Genomic DNA, 15,127 nt, shown 5'->3' on the forward strand with positions numbered 1-15,127 from the left:
ATATTTGCGCGATGTTAATTGATAAGACAGTCAACTTTTTATTTTTAAAATTATTTGCTGTCATTTATGCTTGTTTCGTTTCATAGTTGATGGAATTTAAACACAAAAGAATTTATTCAATGAATGTTGATAAGAAAACGTCAGCTGTGTTCGTTTTTGTCAAATCCTAGAAACATGCCCACAATTTACATTTCTCCAAGAACGAGATCCTGTATTTTGCGGCAAATCAATGACAGGCCAATATAGCATGAGTGTATGTCATAAAATATTTACATTACCTTTTAGAGTGGGTTACCGTCTGACAACCTAACGAAATCTATTGCCATTCAATGTCACGTCCTTTGGAGTATTCAGTAATTCAGTGCACATCAAACATTCCCGTGGTAACACTCTCATAAGAGCGTCGTGAAAATCACCAATACGAACACCAAAAGCAACAAAGTGCCATCTTCGTGCAAATGTGAATACATAATCTGACAGTATTCACAACCAGACTATGAATAAATAAAATATACCAGAGTGCAAATATTTTATCGCTTTCACGTGTTTAAGTGTTTGCATTGTTTTATCCGAGGTGACATGGAATGGCGGTGTTGACAACTTGCTGACATTAATTGGACATAGAATAATATTGGTCTAGACATGCTATTGGGTAGTTTATGAACTGGTCGTTACTGTGGACTGCAGTGATAAAAGAGTTATTAATTGATGGATTGGCGATATACTTGAGATTTATACGTGCGCTTCAATTAACGACCCACCACGGGGCACGCTACCATGCCTCTGTTAGTCAGAGCGTCCCCCGGCACTGACACGATTGAGGTAGTTTCGAGCAGTTCAGTGGAGAAATCAGATATAAAGGCACGTGGATATCAATCAGTTGTGAAAGTGTCGGATGAAAATGTAAAGGTAACTACATTGGCTCCATATTACGTAAATGTGGATAATACGGTTGGGGGATAGGTTAGTGAGGTGAGGTGAAATTAAGTTCAAACGTCGTGTTCATGATTATTGAACCAATATACGTGCATGTTTGTGAGAGAGAGAGAGAGAGAGAGAGAGAGAGAGTATATTAAATATACCCATATTTCAACTATAAAATGTACTGGGACTAGCTTCGGGAAAGATGCCAGTCCTTGTACATTTGATTCAAGTCCTCAACCAACCATTTTCTTTAGAGAGAGAGAGAGAGCTTGTACCATTATTCCGGGTTAATGACGGTTTTATAGTACCAGCCAAATGAGACGACAAAGTCAGACACTGTATACCGACTCCGAGCCGACCAGTCCTTGTTTTATTCCCTTAATGCCGAACAAACAAACTGACACAAAACAAACTGACACAAAACTATCAATGATATTTATCTCACTGGTTGACACATGACACAGTTATGTGATACGGGTAATATGTCAGACACATAACGACATAACAGACGCCGATTATAGTAACAGACAGAAGACTCAACACGTGTCAAAGTAACACTGTCAGACAAATAGCTTAATATCCGACGAATAACACCGTCACCGAACAAGAGCCACACAGACACAAAACACGATTAAAGACAATTCAATAACAGATCCGAGCAGTGCAGCCACTCGGTCTCTCATTAAGTTATGTCATGAATGACACAAAACTCCAAAGAACAAAACATAAGGTACATTTCCTGATAGGATTCCATCACTTACAGAGGGACCCGTGAAGATACAGGTTGGAACAGATCTTCAGCAACCCATGCTTGCCGCAACAGGCGACTAACGAGATCGAGTGGTCACGCTCGCTGACTTGGATGATGCATGTCATCGTATCCCAATTGCGTGGAGCGATGCTCATGATATCAATTACTGGATTGTCTGGCTCAGACTCGATTATTGACAGACCGCCGTCATACAGCTGGAATATTGCTGTGCGGCGTTAAACAACAAACAAAGAAACACTGACAGAGGGTTACACAAACATTTAAATATACGTAGGCGCACGTACATGTAGACATACATATAGGGGAGGGGCACGGCGCCCTCTGCCGAGCATGTCATGGCATGTCAAGTGTAAACTTGACAGTGTAAACTTGACAGCATAATGAGATTGTGTCCAGGAAGATGGATGGCGGGGACAGTGAGGGGTGTTTACACACTGATACATGAGATCGTGGTGTTGGTTGACGCCGCGGGCAGGTCATGGGTACACGTATGGGTTGATGGAATCTCTGCAGACTCTCACAGCCTGGGGTATTAGGGCGAATTTAGTCATTCGTCATGTGCTGAATACTTAATCATTTTGTAATCTCACGATTTCGACATGTGAGTTAATTGAACTGACCTCGTTTTAATCGATCGTTCATTTTGAGAACTTGCATTGGTTGTATTGATAAGTATTCAGTTAGCCCATAGAAGCAGGGGTAGTACAGTGTCACGCGTGTTAATGCAGTTCTGACGTAAGGTATAAACAAAAGGTAACATTATGTAGGCCAATGCAGTTATGAAACAGTGTGCACCTACAAACCTGCCGCCAGAGGATGGGGTTTGAAAGGGAGAGGGATTGGGGCAAGATGCAGGATGAAGCGATGAAGTATAGTCATGACGCACATTACACACAAAGAGGAGATGAAGTATAGTCATGACGCACTTTACACACAAAGAGGAGATGACGTATAGTCATGACGCACATTACACACAAAGTGGAGATGACGTATAGTCATGACGCACATTACACACAAAAAGGAGATGACGTATAGTCATGACGCACTTTACACACAAAGAGGAAATGACGTATACAGTCATGGCGCACATTACACACAAAGAGGAGATGACGTATAGTCATGACGCACATTACACACAAAGTGGTGATGAAGTGTTAAGTCATGACGCACATGACACACAAAGTGGAGATGAAGTGTTAAGTCATGACACACATTACATACACAGAGGAGATGAAGTAGACAGTCATGACGCACATTGCAAACAAAAACGAGATTAAGTATAGTCATGGCGCACATTACACACAAAATGAGGTGAAGTATAGTCATGACGCACATTACACACAAAGAGGAGATGACGTTTAGTCATGGTGTACATTACACACAAAGAGGAGATGGCGTATACAGTCATGACGCACATTACACACAAAGAGGAGATGACGTATAGTCATGACGCACATTACACACAAAGGGGAGATGTAGTATACAGTCATGACGCACGTTACACACAAAGTGGAGATGAAGTGTTAAGTCATGACGCACATTACACACAAAAGAGGAGATGAAGTATACGGTCATGGCGCACATTACACACAAAGAGGAGATGAAGTAGACAGTCATTACGCACATTACACACAAAGAGGAGATGAAGTATAGTCATGGCGCACATTACACACAAAGAGAAGATGGCGTATACAGTCATGACGCACATTACACACAAAGAGGAGATGACGTATAGTCATGACGCACATTACACACAAAGAGGATATGAAGTATAGTCATTACGCACATTACACACAAAGAGGAGATGTAGTATACAGTCATGACGCATGTTACACACAAAGTGGAGATGAAGTGTTAAGTCATGACGCACATTACACACAAAAGAGGAGATGAAGTATACAGTCATGGCGCACATTACACACAAAGAGGAGATGAAGAAGACAGTCATGAGGCACATTACACACAAAGAGGAGATGAAGTATAGTCATGGCGCACATTACACACAAAGAGGAGATGAAGTACAGGCATGACGCACATTACACACAAAGAGGAGATGACGTATAGTCATGACGCACTTTACACACAAAGAGGAGATGACGTATAGTCATGGCGCACATTACACACTAAGAGGAGATGAAGTTCAGGCATGACGCACATTACACACAAAGAGGAGATGAAGTATACAGTCATGACGCACTTTACACACAAAGAGGAGATGAAGTATAGTCATGACGCACATAACACACAAAGTGGAGATGAAGTGTTAAGTCATGACGCACATTACACACAAACTGGAGATGAAGTGTTAAGTCATGACGCACATTGCACACAAAAGAGGAGATGAAGTATACAGTCATGGCGCACATTGCACACAAAAAGGAGATTAAGTATAGTCATGACGCACATTACACACAAGATGAGATGAAGAAGACAGTCATGACGCACATTACACACAAAGAGGAGATGAAGTATACAGTCATGGCGCACATTACACACAAACAGGAGGTGAAGTAGACAGTCATGACGCACATTGCACACAAAGAGGAGATGAAGTATATAGTCATAACGCACATGACACACAAAGAGGAGATGAAGTATACAGTCATGACGCTCATTACACACAAAGAGGAGATGAAGTATACAGTCATGACGCACATTACACACAAAGTGGAGATGAAGTATACAGTCATGATGCACATTACAGGCAAAAGATGAAGTATACAGTCATGATGCACATTACACGCAAAGAGGAGATTAAGCATAGTCATGACGCACATTACACAAACAGAGCAGATGACGTATAGTCATGACGCACATTACACACAAAGAGGAGATGAAGTATACAGTCATGACGCACATTACACACTAAGAAGAGATGGAGTCTACAGTCATGACGCTCATTACACACAAAGACAAGATGAAGTATAGTCATGACGCACATTACACACAAAGAGGAGATGAAGTATACAGTCATGAAGCACATTACACACAAAGTGGAGCTGAAGTATTCAGTCATGGCGCACATTACACACAAAGTGGAGATGAAGTATACAGTCATGGCGCAACATGCACACAAAAAGGAGATGAAGTATACAGTCATGACGCACATTACACACAAAGTGGAGCTGAAGTATTCAGTCATGGCGCACATTACACACAAAGTGGAGATGAAGTATTCAGTCATGGCGCACATTACACGCAAAGAGGAGATGAAGTTTTAAGTCATGACGCACATTACACACAAAGAGGAGATGAAGTATATAGTCATGACGCACATTACACACAAAGAGGAGGTGAAGTATACAGTCATGACGCACATTACACACAAAAAGGAGATTAAGTATACAGTCATGACGCACATTACACACAAAGTGGAGATGAAATATACAGTCATGACGCAACATGCACACAAAAAGGAGATGAAGTATACAGTCATGACGCACCGTACACACAGAGAGGAGATGAAATATACAGTCATGACACTTATTACACATAAAGAGGCGATGAAGTATAGTCATGACGTACCGTACACACAGAGAGGAGATGAAATATACAGTCATGACACTTATTACACACAAAGAGGCGATGAAGTATAGTCATGACGTACCGTACACACAGAGAGGAGATGAAATATACAGTCATGACGCCTCATACTCACAAAGATGAGATGAAGCATAGTCATGACGCACCGTACACACAAAGAGGAGATAAAGTATACAATCGTGACGCACCGTACACACAAAGAGGAGATAAAGTATACAATCGTGACGCACATTACACACAAAGAGGAGATAAAGTATACAATCGTGACGTACCGTACTCACAAAGAGGAGATAAAGTATACAATCGTGACGTACCGTACACACAAAGAGGAGATAAAGTATACAATCGTGACGCACCGTACACACAAAGAGGAGATAAAGTATACAATCGTGACGTACCGTACACACAAAGAGGAGATAAAGTATACAATCGTGACGTACCGTACACACAAAGGGGAAGATGTGCCAGTCTAGTGTGGCGTCGTCCATGCCGAGGAGAATGACGGCAGAGTAGACGAGGATGCAGCCAACCACAGCCACGTTGTTGAGTTTGGGGCTGGATAACTTGATATAGCTGGAAACAAGAGACTGTGGTCTAGACATACATAACACAGGGATCAATGTCGGCAATAGAAAGGAACCGGTAAGGACAACTCAGTATGTCCTACTGCATGTGAACAGCATAAGTATAAGATGGCTTGTAATATGATATAAACTAGGCCAGTCAAACCATTGGTGATGTAAACCTCCACAAACAGTATCCATGCATGGTCAACACCCTACAAGAATGACATACCTGACACCTATGCTGGCCCTAAATCGCAATGGTGCAGTAATAATATATGCTTGTTTGGAGCCCAATTCGTTTGTACCCCATATGCATTAAAATATTCATATAAACAAAACATTAACGGGTTTGTGGTTGCTTGCACAAGAAGAAAGTCGTAATTATACAGAAACACTATTGGATTCTGCGTGTTAACATCTTCATTTCCAAATTCCGACAACATTCAAAACGAATAATTACATCTTGATTGACACATTCCATTTTTCACTAGCTCTACTGCAGCGCGTGTCACTTCTTCGTCAATGCAAGGATTTCGCTCACGGCGTTTCCGCTTGGTTTGAATTTCAGAACCTCAAAAGGTGTGAAAAGTTCCACTTGATTTATCGTTTTTAGTGTACTTAATGCACCTTTTTCCAACTGTTTACAATCATTACCAAATATTACATTATCTAAGAATTATTCATTTATGCATGTAACTTTTGTCTCTCCCTTCAATGCTTTTCAGCTAAGTAAACAAGTCTCGCTGCCATTGCCGCCCTGCGTCGTGTGGCATTATTCGGGCGTTTGATTATGATGCCAATGAATAAGATATTCACAGAATTCTGTCTAAATAAAGTGAGAATTATAGCTTTCTGATTCATACACGGCAATTTACTCTGAGATGAAAAAAAACAATTGAGAATTCTGGACAAAAAACGTTGTTTGTTTTGCTCGAATTTTTCATAATTATTAAAAATAACGGCTCCTGCCAACGATACTAGACATGGCTGTGATTATTCGTTTATCCGGTGATTTGTTCATTGCAACACATACCCTGAGGGAAAGTTTCTACCCATGTCCAAATCCGTGCCAGTTTGCCATTACTCATCAAGTGCAAGAGCTTTCAAACATGCAATTTGAAAATGTCAGCGATAGATGAAACAAAATATGATTAATGCTTTTTTGTTAAAAAATGGACCGAATGAAAGAAAGATGCATGAGTTGTCCAGCACAGTGATAAGGGCCATTCTTATGAAGTCCTGTACAACTCTCAACGGGTCTCGCTGACCCCGTGCTGCCTGTGCACGTGCAAGGCGTGCCAGGTCAAAGTCTAAACTATCTAATATCACACCATTGTCAACATTGTTAGATGCTAATATAAACATTGTGTAAGCAAGATTCCGATACCAGTACTCTCAAGCGAATCTTATCCTTTAACAAAGCCAATACAATCAAAGATTATTTCTGATAATGTCAAACCCCATCTTATCAATTTCATTTCACATGCGCGTGATTTTGAGAAGGGATTTGAAAATACTCCTTTTTCAAATACAAAACTCGGAAGGTAGTTAACACGATTGTTTTGCGTTGTGGGAAATCACGTTCCTCGGGTCTGTTAAGCCTATAGTGATTTGATTACAGAGAGGCCTGAGAATTGTATCTCTTATGATCAATAATCCATAACCCTGAGCTATCGCCCAGCTTTCATACCTTGAGACCAGCACGAGAATGACGGCATGGCACATCCATAGAAAACCCGAGCCCGGCATTACAAGGGAATCTCTAATTTCTTTGATCCTGTTTTTGAGGGAATGTGATTTGAAATTATTCAGTTTTGCTATTGAAGGCAGCCACGCAACAGAACCACGAAGAGAGATCGGCTTCTTTCTCCAAGTTAATCACTACGCCAAGTAACTGTGTTGCTTTTTGTTCCTAGCTCGTTGATGTTTAATGAACAGACAAGGTGTGTGAAGACGATTATACTGTGGTTTGAGGCCGATAGAGGGAAGAACCGTTATCAACCAATCTCCTTTGAAACACGTTTTTTAAAATTGACCTTTCAATCCGATCAGTAAAATCACTTTTATTTCTTACTTGTTTTAGCTTAGCTGTAACGATGTTTAACAAGGGATTGTTCTTGACATTGACTGGTGCAAAACCAAGAAAGGATTTTTTCCAGTCAATCACGTTTGCTGATTTTCATTTATCTAATAGGAACATCCGCAGCGACTGTCTCGGTATGACAGATTATCGTGCATTTCTTCAACAAATCATTGTTTGTTTTATTTATTGACGCTTCAGACAGATAAACAATCGTGTCAGTTAGAAAAAAATATTGAACGTTTTTCAGGGTAGTCATTAATACGATCATCAAATGTGAAGTTAAATCGACTGTTTTTCAAGTTTTAGGAAGTAAAATGTAATTAAAAATATATGATTTTGTATTGATAGGGAAATCTAAAATCTCCAAAGAAATATTAACTGTTTACACGAAAAGCGTTTGATTGGCGTTTGCACGCACTTTCATTGAGTTGTTGCAATAGTTTATTATCATAGCTGAGTGAGCTAAACTTTCAGGTCGCATCGGCACTATTCCATCCATATCTATATCTACATGCATGTCATAAATAAAAAGCTATTCTTAAAAAGCAAATTTGTCAAACATATTTTAGCATAACAATGTCATTTACAACCATAATTCCAGGGCTCGCGTTTCCTGAAGTTTTTCAAAAATTATCTGCCCTTGATTTTCATTGACATATTACCGACCAATCAAAAGTCGAGATAAGGAAAGAGAAAATGGGTAAGGGGGGTAGCTCGTATTGCCTAGCAATAAAGCCACCGTCACTTTTGTAATGGACATGAAGGCATTCCTGTCTAGCCTGCAATGAGTGACGAGTGAGTGAGTTGGGGTTAACGCAGCTAAGGGAGCGTAAAAACTACACATCTTGCCCCCATTCCTCTACCTTTCCACCCCATCGTCTTGCGTCACGTTTGCATTCCAGTTATATCACAGCTTAATGTGGGAGGAAAGCCCTAAATGATGCATGTCTCAGGGGCTCGTTTCACAAAGCAATCTCAGCGCTACGAATGTTAAAGTATACGATAGCATTGCGATCGCTTTATGAAAAGGGTCTCTGACGATTACCACATTGGTGAAACCCACGTGCATGGTGCTGACAAACCCAGAAACGTTATCGGGGCGAAGGCGAATTCGAACCCACATTCATAGGTTTCTAGCGTGCCCAAGGTCAGCAACTCTGCAAAGCAATTTTTCGGCGCCTCACGGGACTGGGTCATCCGTGGCCCTAGCTAGTTAGCTTATATTGATACATGGAATTGATTTCGACCATGAATGAACAGCGCATAGTGTGTATATGGAGATGTCACAGTAGGTTAACCACTATTCGTGATGTACCCATGAAGATCTGGGGTAGAATTGGTCTTACAGAGGCGACTAACAGGATCGGGTGGTCAGGCTCGCTGACTTGGTTGGTCGATCCCAATTGCGTGGATCGATGCTCATGATGACGGCTGTCTGTAAATAATCGTGTCTGTACCAGACAATCCAGTGATTAACATCATGAGCATCGATCTACGCAATTGGGATACGATGACATGTATCACTCAAGTCGGCTTGCCTGACAACCTGATCCCGTTAGTCGCCTCTTACGACAAGCATAGTCGCCACTTGGGACAAGCATGGTTTGCTGAAGACCTATTCTAACCCGGATCTACACGAGTCGACAATCCAGAATCCCAGGTTACTGGCACGCTAAAGGGACAGCAAAATGCAGCGCCATTAACGCTTGGGCCGCATCGCATACATCATTCGACTACTTACCGGAGTTTCCTGTGATGAAGGTTAAACGTGAGAAACAAAATGGCGGCGATGACTCCAAAGCCACACAGTACGCATGACACGTAGAAGAAAAGTGGGTCAATGGTCTTCTGGTTCAGCCATACTATCTTCTTGTCCCGCGGTACACGCCCACCTGTGGTAAGACAGAAACTTGTTAAGGTAGCCAGTTTCTGAAAATTCAGGCACACACAAAAATGTGTAATTTGGGGCTAAAAGTCGCTTTTAACAGTAGATGGGTTTTGATGTAGGGGAAGGCCAAAGTGTTCCAATCCGTACTCCCGTGAGCAGGTGCTGATAACAAACTATAACAACTTGGGAGTTGGTTTAAAACATATGTAATGATCCTGGAGCAAAGGGACGCGACTCTACGTGGGCAAGTCGATGTTGTTGGTAATATCAGTTCACGTATCCCGTCTCAAAAATCTGTAAAATTAAATATAAATTGTCAATGTGAGAGAATAACCAGGCCAGATTACCCACCGAAACAGATTCCATTTGGCGTAAAGGGTTTAATAGTTGCTGAAACAATATGAATGGACCCCTGAAAATCCGCGATGACACCAGGTGTTCGCTACAGAGACAGCATGCCCTGCCCTACAGGTAGCACCCGCCATTCACACAATTTGCATAAAAAGTAACTAGTTATTGCCTGAAAAGGCACATTAACATTCGGTAATAGATGTAAGTCTTACTCAAGGCGACTGTTTAAAGATTGGTTTCAAATAAATCCTGTTGAGGTAAGCAAATCGGCCATGCTTCACACACTCATTTGATCAGTTCCTGGCCTGAACGCCAAGATGTGTTCTTGAGAGGCAATAGATTTAATTAGAGTCCTTCCCTGAAGAGTGGCAACTTAATGACCTTTCGCACGCAATGCAACCGATCTGTCAATTGCAAAAAGACAGATTGGATAACGCAATTTTATGCAATAAGTTTCATTGGAGGTCGATGCGTCACAGTAATGACGTCACAGTATTGTTATGAAAATGAATGTCATCGGAAGAAAGAACCCACACGATTCAATATCTTATAGAACATGCAATCGAATTCAAAGCGTTCTTTAGAACCTTACTAGGTAAGAATATTTTCTTGATATATTTATGTATGTGTGGATGTCAATTATAGGTTCTGGAGAATAAGTTTGACAATTTAGAAGGACATTGTTCAGATATTTCTCACAATGGCATACAATAAATGGTTTTACTCTGAGTATGACCCCTCGGCTCTCCGATTAGATGTTAGTGGAGTGTTTTGCCACTTTCAGGAATATTCCAGTGTCACGGCGCGTGGGGGTGGGTGGGTGGGAGCAAGAATGGGCTGCAAACATCTTCCCCATATGCTGACTCCCCAATTTGTCCAGTTGTATATCAGAAGTGGTGTAACCTAGCACTTAAAGCGTTCTTCTTGCACCCCAAAGACCTATGTGAACGTCATGCTGTTATTCTACTCATGTTAGTAAATACTGCTTGCAGAGGCATAAATATCACTCACACACTCACTCACTTGCGGCAGATATACATACACTGAATACACAGCATTTACCATTCGGTAGCCATGAGGTTAATGTACTACTTCGTCACGTCAAAAGCCCGGGTTCGATTCCCCCAAAATGTACAAACTATCACGCCGATTACTTGAGACCCAGTTGCGATATTGATGAGATATTAATTGCAAATGGTCTCGTAAATCCCGTTCCACCTGCCTTTTTATATATCCTGTATTGATTGATACAGTTTATTAAACAGTTTCTCACAGTACTGACCCTGCCAGTTGATGTCCCGACACTGGTTGCAGTTGAAGTCCAGCTCGTCGCTGTTGGGTTCCAGAACTGCCACACGTGTGAAGTTACCATCTGAAACACATGCCTTGAAAGCTGATCACCACCCTCTTGTTATGCAACAGTTATGTATGTAATCTTTCCTGCCCTACCTTAACCAAGTACACTCCTCGAAAGAAGTTAAGGAACCCGCTTCTTCTGTGTTACTATATTTAGTCTGTCACTGCACGACAGATTACAATAATAGTAATATGAAAGAAGCGAGTGGTCATTAACATCATTTGAGTAGAATAAATACCTCTATATTTTCTACACTTTGATCCAACTTTTTTGTAATTGTTGCTCCGATTGATTTTTGTTTTATTCTTTTTTTCTAAAGAAATTCCCCATTTTTCGTATCGAATATCGTTATTAACGACATATCCGAGTTATTGATATATCAGACTTTTCCTCTATGAAACGTTGCCCATTGGTATATTGAGAGTGAATAATTATGTGCACGTATACGTTCAGTTCACCCACACCACGAGGCGATATGCAAGTCTGAAATGACTACAACTGGAGAGACCAAAAAAATGTTATGGGGATCTTGGAGCTCCATCACAAGCATATTTTCCTGAAATAGCTTAATTGATCTGAAAGATCTCATTCATTATGAGTGTAAATTAAATTTTAACGTCGCATCGGAATTATTTTAGACATATCGCGACGAGAACAAGTTAATATATATACAAACGAGTCATGAATACAAAGTTTTTAAAACAAATTTGTCAAATATATTGGGTCATAACAATATTATTAATGACTGTTTAAAACACGGACTACAGGCCACCAGTAACCAAAGCTAGGTCACCTCGCTGGGGGTCATGTGGAGTTACGGTGCCGCAGCTTCCTGAATGATACCCCAGCAGGATTTACGTCCAGACAATATTCAAAGATGCACAGCAATGAGTTTGCTTAAAACACTGGTTGATGATAGTTACATTGATTATGGTGGGAATTACATGTCACTCTGAGGGACAATTATTTTACGGTACTTTAACCTCCTGGACAGAGCTTGCAATAATGACAGTTGGTAATAGCATCACACCAAATTTGAAAACAAGCAATTAGTTATTCACATACATATTTAAAATTTATGATACAGACGAATTTCTTTTTAGTAGCTTAGAATGAGTTGCCCGCCTACACGGGAAAAGATATCTTATATCATGAGATGTTTGATCATGTGAATCCCCTATAATTGCAAGTCCACACAGTCAAGCAAAACATGCTTGACGGTGAACCTTTCATCACGAGGGATACACCTAGGAGGTTCGCCCTCATCTGTTTTCAGTTTATGGGAAAACCGACCCTGGCCAATACGACATCATGGCTAAACGATCTCACCATGCCTTGACTGACAGCCCAAGTAGGTATGACCGATTGTTGCTTTAATTCATGAAGTTTATTGATTCCTACCTGGGTGTCCCACCTCTTTTGCATGATATCCCGAGTATAACTTTTGATGGCTGTTTGAAATCACTGTACGGGACAAGGAGTGGATACAAGGGTTTGTCAAGAGCTGCCTTAGCTGCAGCATCGGCTTTCTTTTGATTTTGCTATTATGCCTACATGACCCGTAACCAACAATAGACGATGTCACATTGGCCAGTAGAAAGATCATTATATAGTTCAGAAATGTGTTGGATTATAGGATGATATGACAAGGAATCTAAAAAAATGATATTTTTTACATTTATTTCATTGTTTAATGTAGGTCAAAGCTGTTAAGATAGCTTTCGCCTTCACTGTGAAGATTGAACCAATCTGGGATTCTTGAGGTAATAGTTTGGGGTCCAATGATGGTGAATTTTCAATCTAATAGCAACATGTAAAGCACATTTTGAGCTCCTCTATTCGTTATCAATTGGACTCTTTATGCCACTTCGACTGATAAACTTATGTAAAATATGAGTTTCCATTGTTCCACACACTGCACTTTAAGCTCCAGCATGTCATGAAGACGAACAAAATCTCGATCATTTCCCGTCTTCTATTTCACATGGTATTTATGTACGTGGCATTTTTTCTTTGGTGTCAAGCACCGCCTCTGTGTTTCTCTGGTATTTTTTTTTGTTTAACGCCGCACTCAGCAATATTCCAGCTATATGACGGCAGTCGGTAAATAATCTGGACCAACCAATCTCTGTCTCTAGTTGATTGAGCATCTGTCCGGAGAGCAGAAGGTTGGTGGTTTGATCCGGACCGCGTCATGCCAAAAGACGTTAAAAAACTGGTTCTTTTGTTACCTTACCAGGCGCTCGGCATTTAGGGGCTAAAACAAGGACTGGTCTGCTCGGAGTCAGTATACTGCGGCAAAGTATCTCAGTGTGCTAGCACTATAAATCGGCATTAGTCCGGACTAATGCAACAGCCCCACACACGTGTGAGTGCAATAATCTTGGACGTGATGTTGAACTCAAAACTCAAGTCTGAACGCCATTAAAAGCAACCTCGTCCTCCTTCGATAGCCGCGGTCCAATGACTGTCATGTGGTTACGACATGCCTAAATTAACAACCGCCCGTGTCGCACGTGCAACACATAAAACAGGGTGTCACGTCAAGCAGGTTCGGGACGTCAAGTGAAATGTGACTGACAGATCCTTGCTACAAGTTCATTGTTGAAAGGAATTACTCCCGTAAACTCGAAAAGTTCGTGATTCACCTTGATTCCATTTAACACTTACACAAGATATGAAATGGTACTGAACACTTTTCATAAACAAATTATTTTGTGTAGCAAAATAGTTGTCCATTTATTTTGTAAAATCGATTTTTTTCGCTCATTATGCATTGTTACTTGAAAACCATCAAACCAATATTCCTGCCTGTTATGTACACATAGCCACAGCACTCCGGTGCACATATGTCACTTACTTACTTCATGTTGTGTCAGTCTTTGATATTCGTTGACAGATAAATATGTTACGAAAAACGCATGAGACACCTAATGGTTTCTCCTTAACATGTTCTACGATTCTTATTACTTTTTCGAATTGCGAAAAAAACATTTAAAGAATAACTACTTTACCTGGAAATAATATATCTATCTTAATGTGCAAAAAATGACTTTTACAGGTTTCTTTTCAAATGCCGGATATTTGGATTTTAAAATTCAAAAAGACTAAATTGTTTATCTCTTGTGTTTTTGACCGCATAAGAATGAGCGCCAGTCTGGATTTTACTTTTTGTTAACGAGAGGTGTCTTTTATAGATATTCAGTTTTTGTATGGGGGCTTTCCCCAAGATAATCATTTTTTATCAATTTGCAAAACACATGATTCTGTTGATCATATGTTTATTCTTGGAGCTGGGATTGAGTGCCCTCAGTGATCAAATGCCTAGCAATGCAGGAGGTTGCGCCATTTTAATAACATAGAGGCTGAATTGTATTCTAGTATTACTGTGCCATTATTCCACTACACAACCGGGACTGGATGACATCGAGGACAACTGTCCGTATAGGTATGAGGAGGCTCAATCAGCCGATGAATAACATCATGACCACATGATCCAAATTACAGTCGGCTGTCACGACACATGGATGCTGGGGACCACTATCTCTCCACAGAGAGAATTATAATGTTAAATCAGATATATGTACATGTACCAATTATTGTATATCCAAGGTACTTACATCTTACAAGAACCAAAACTTTA

The 15,127-nt window shown here is 40.6% G+C and overlaps 1 protein-coding gene across 1 annotated transcript in view; it reads right to left on the bottom strand.

Moving 5' to 3' along the window:
• Nucleotides 1-15,127, bottom strand: part of LOC124139862 (gamma-aminobutyric acid type B receptor subunit 2-like) — a 161,156-nt gene that overhangs the window by 16,581 nt on the left and 129,448 nt on the right. The window contains exons 9-11 of the mRNA XM_048388273.1: nucleotides 11,410-11,499; nucleotides 9,630-9,780; nucleotides 5,680-5,812 (exon numbers count right to left, since the gene is read on the bottom strand). Coding sequence (XP_048244230.1) covers nucleotides 5,680-5,812; nucleotides 9,630-9,780; nucleotides 11,410-11,499 — 374 coding nt within the window. The remainder of the gene's footprint in view (nucleotides 1-5,679; nucleotides 5,813-9,629; nucleotides 9,781-11,409; nucleotides 11,500-15,127) is intronic.

This window comes from Haliotis rufescens, unplaced genomic scaffold (assembly GCF_023055435.1).
Source record: "Haliotis rufescens isolate VD_foot unplaced genomic scaffold, xgHalRufe1.0.p SCAF_7, whole genome shotgun sequence".
Classification (NCBI taxonomy): Eukaryota; Metazoa; Mollusca; class Gastropoda; order Lepetellida; family Haliotidae; genus Haliotis; species Haliotis rufescens.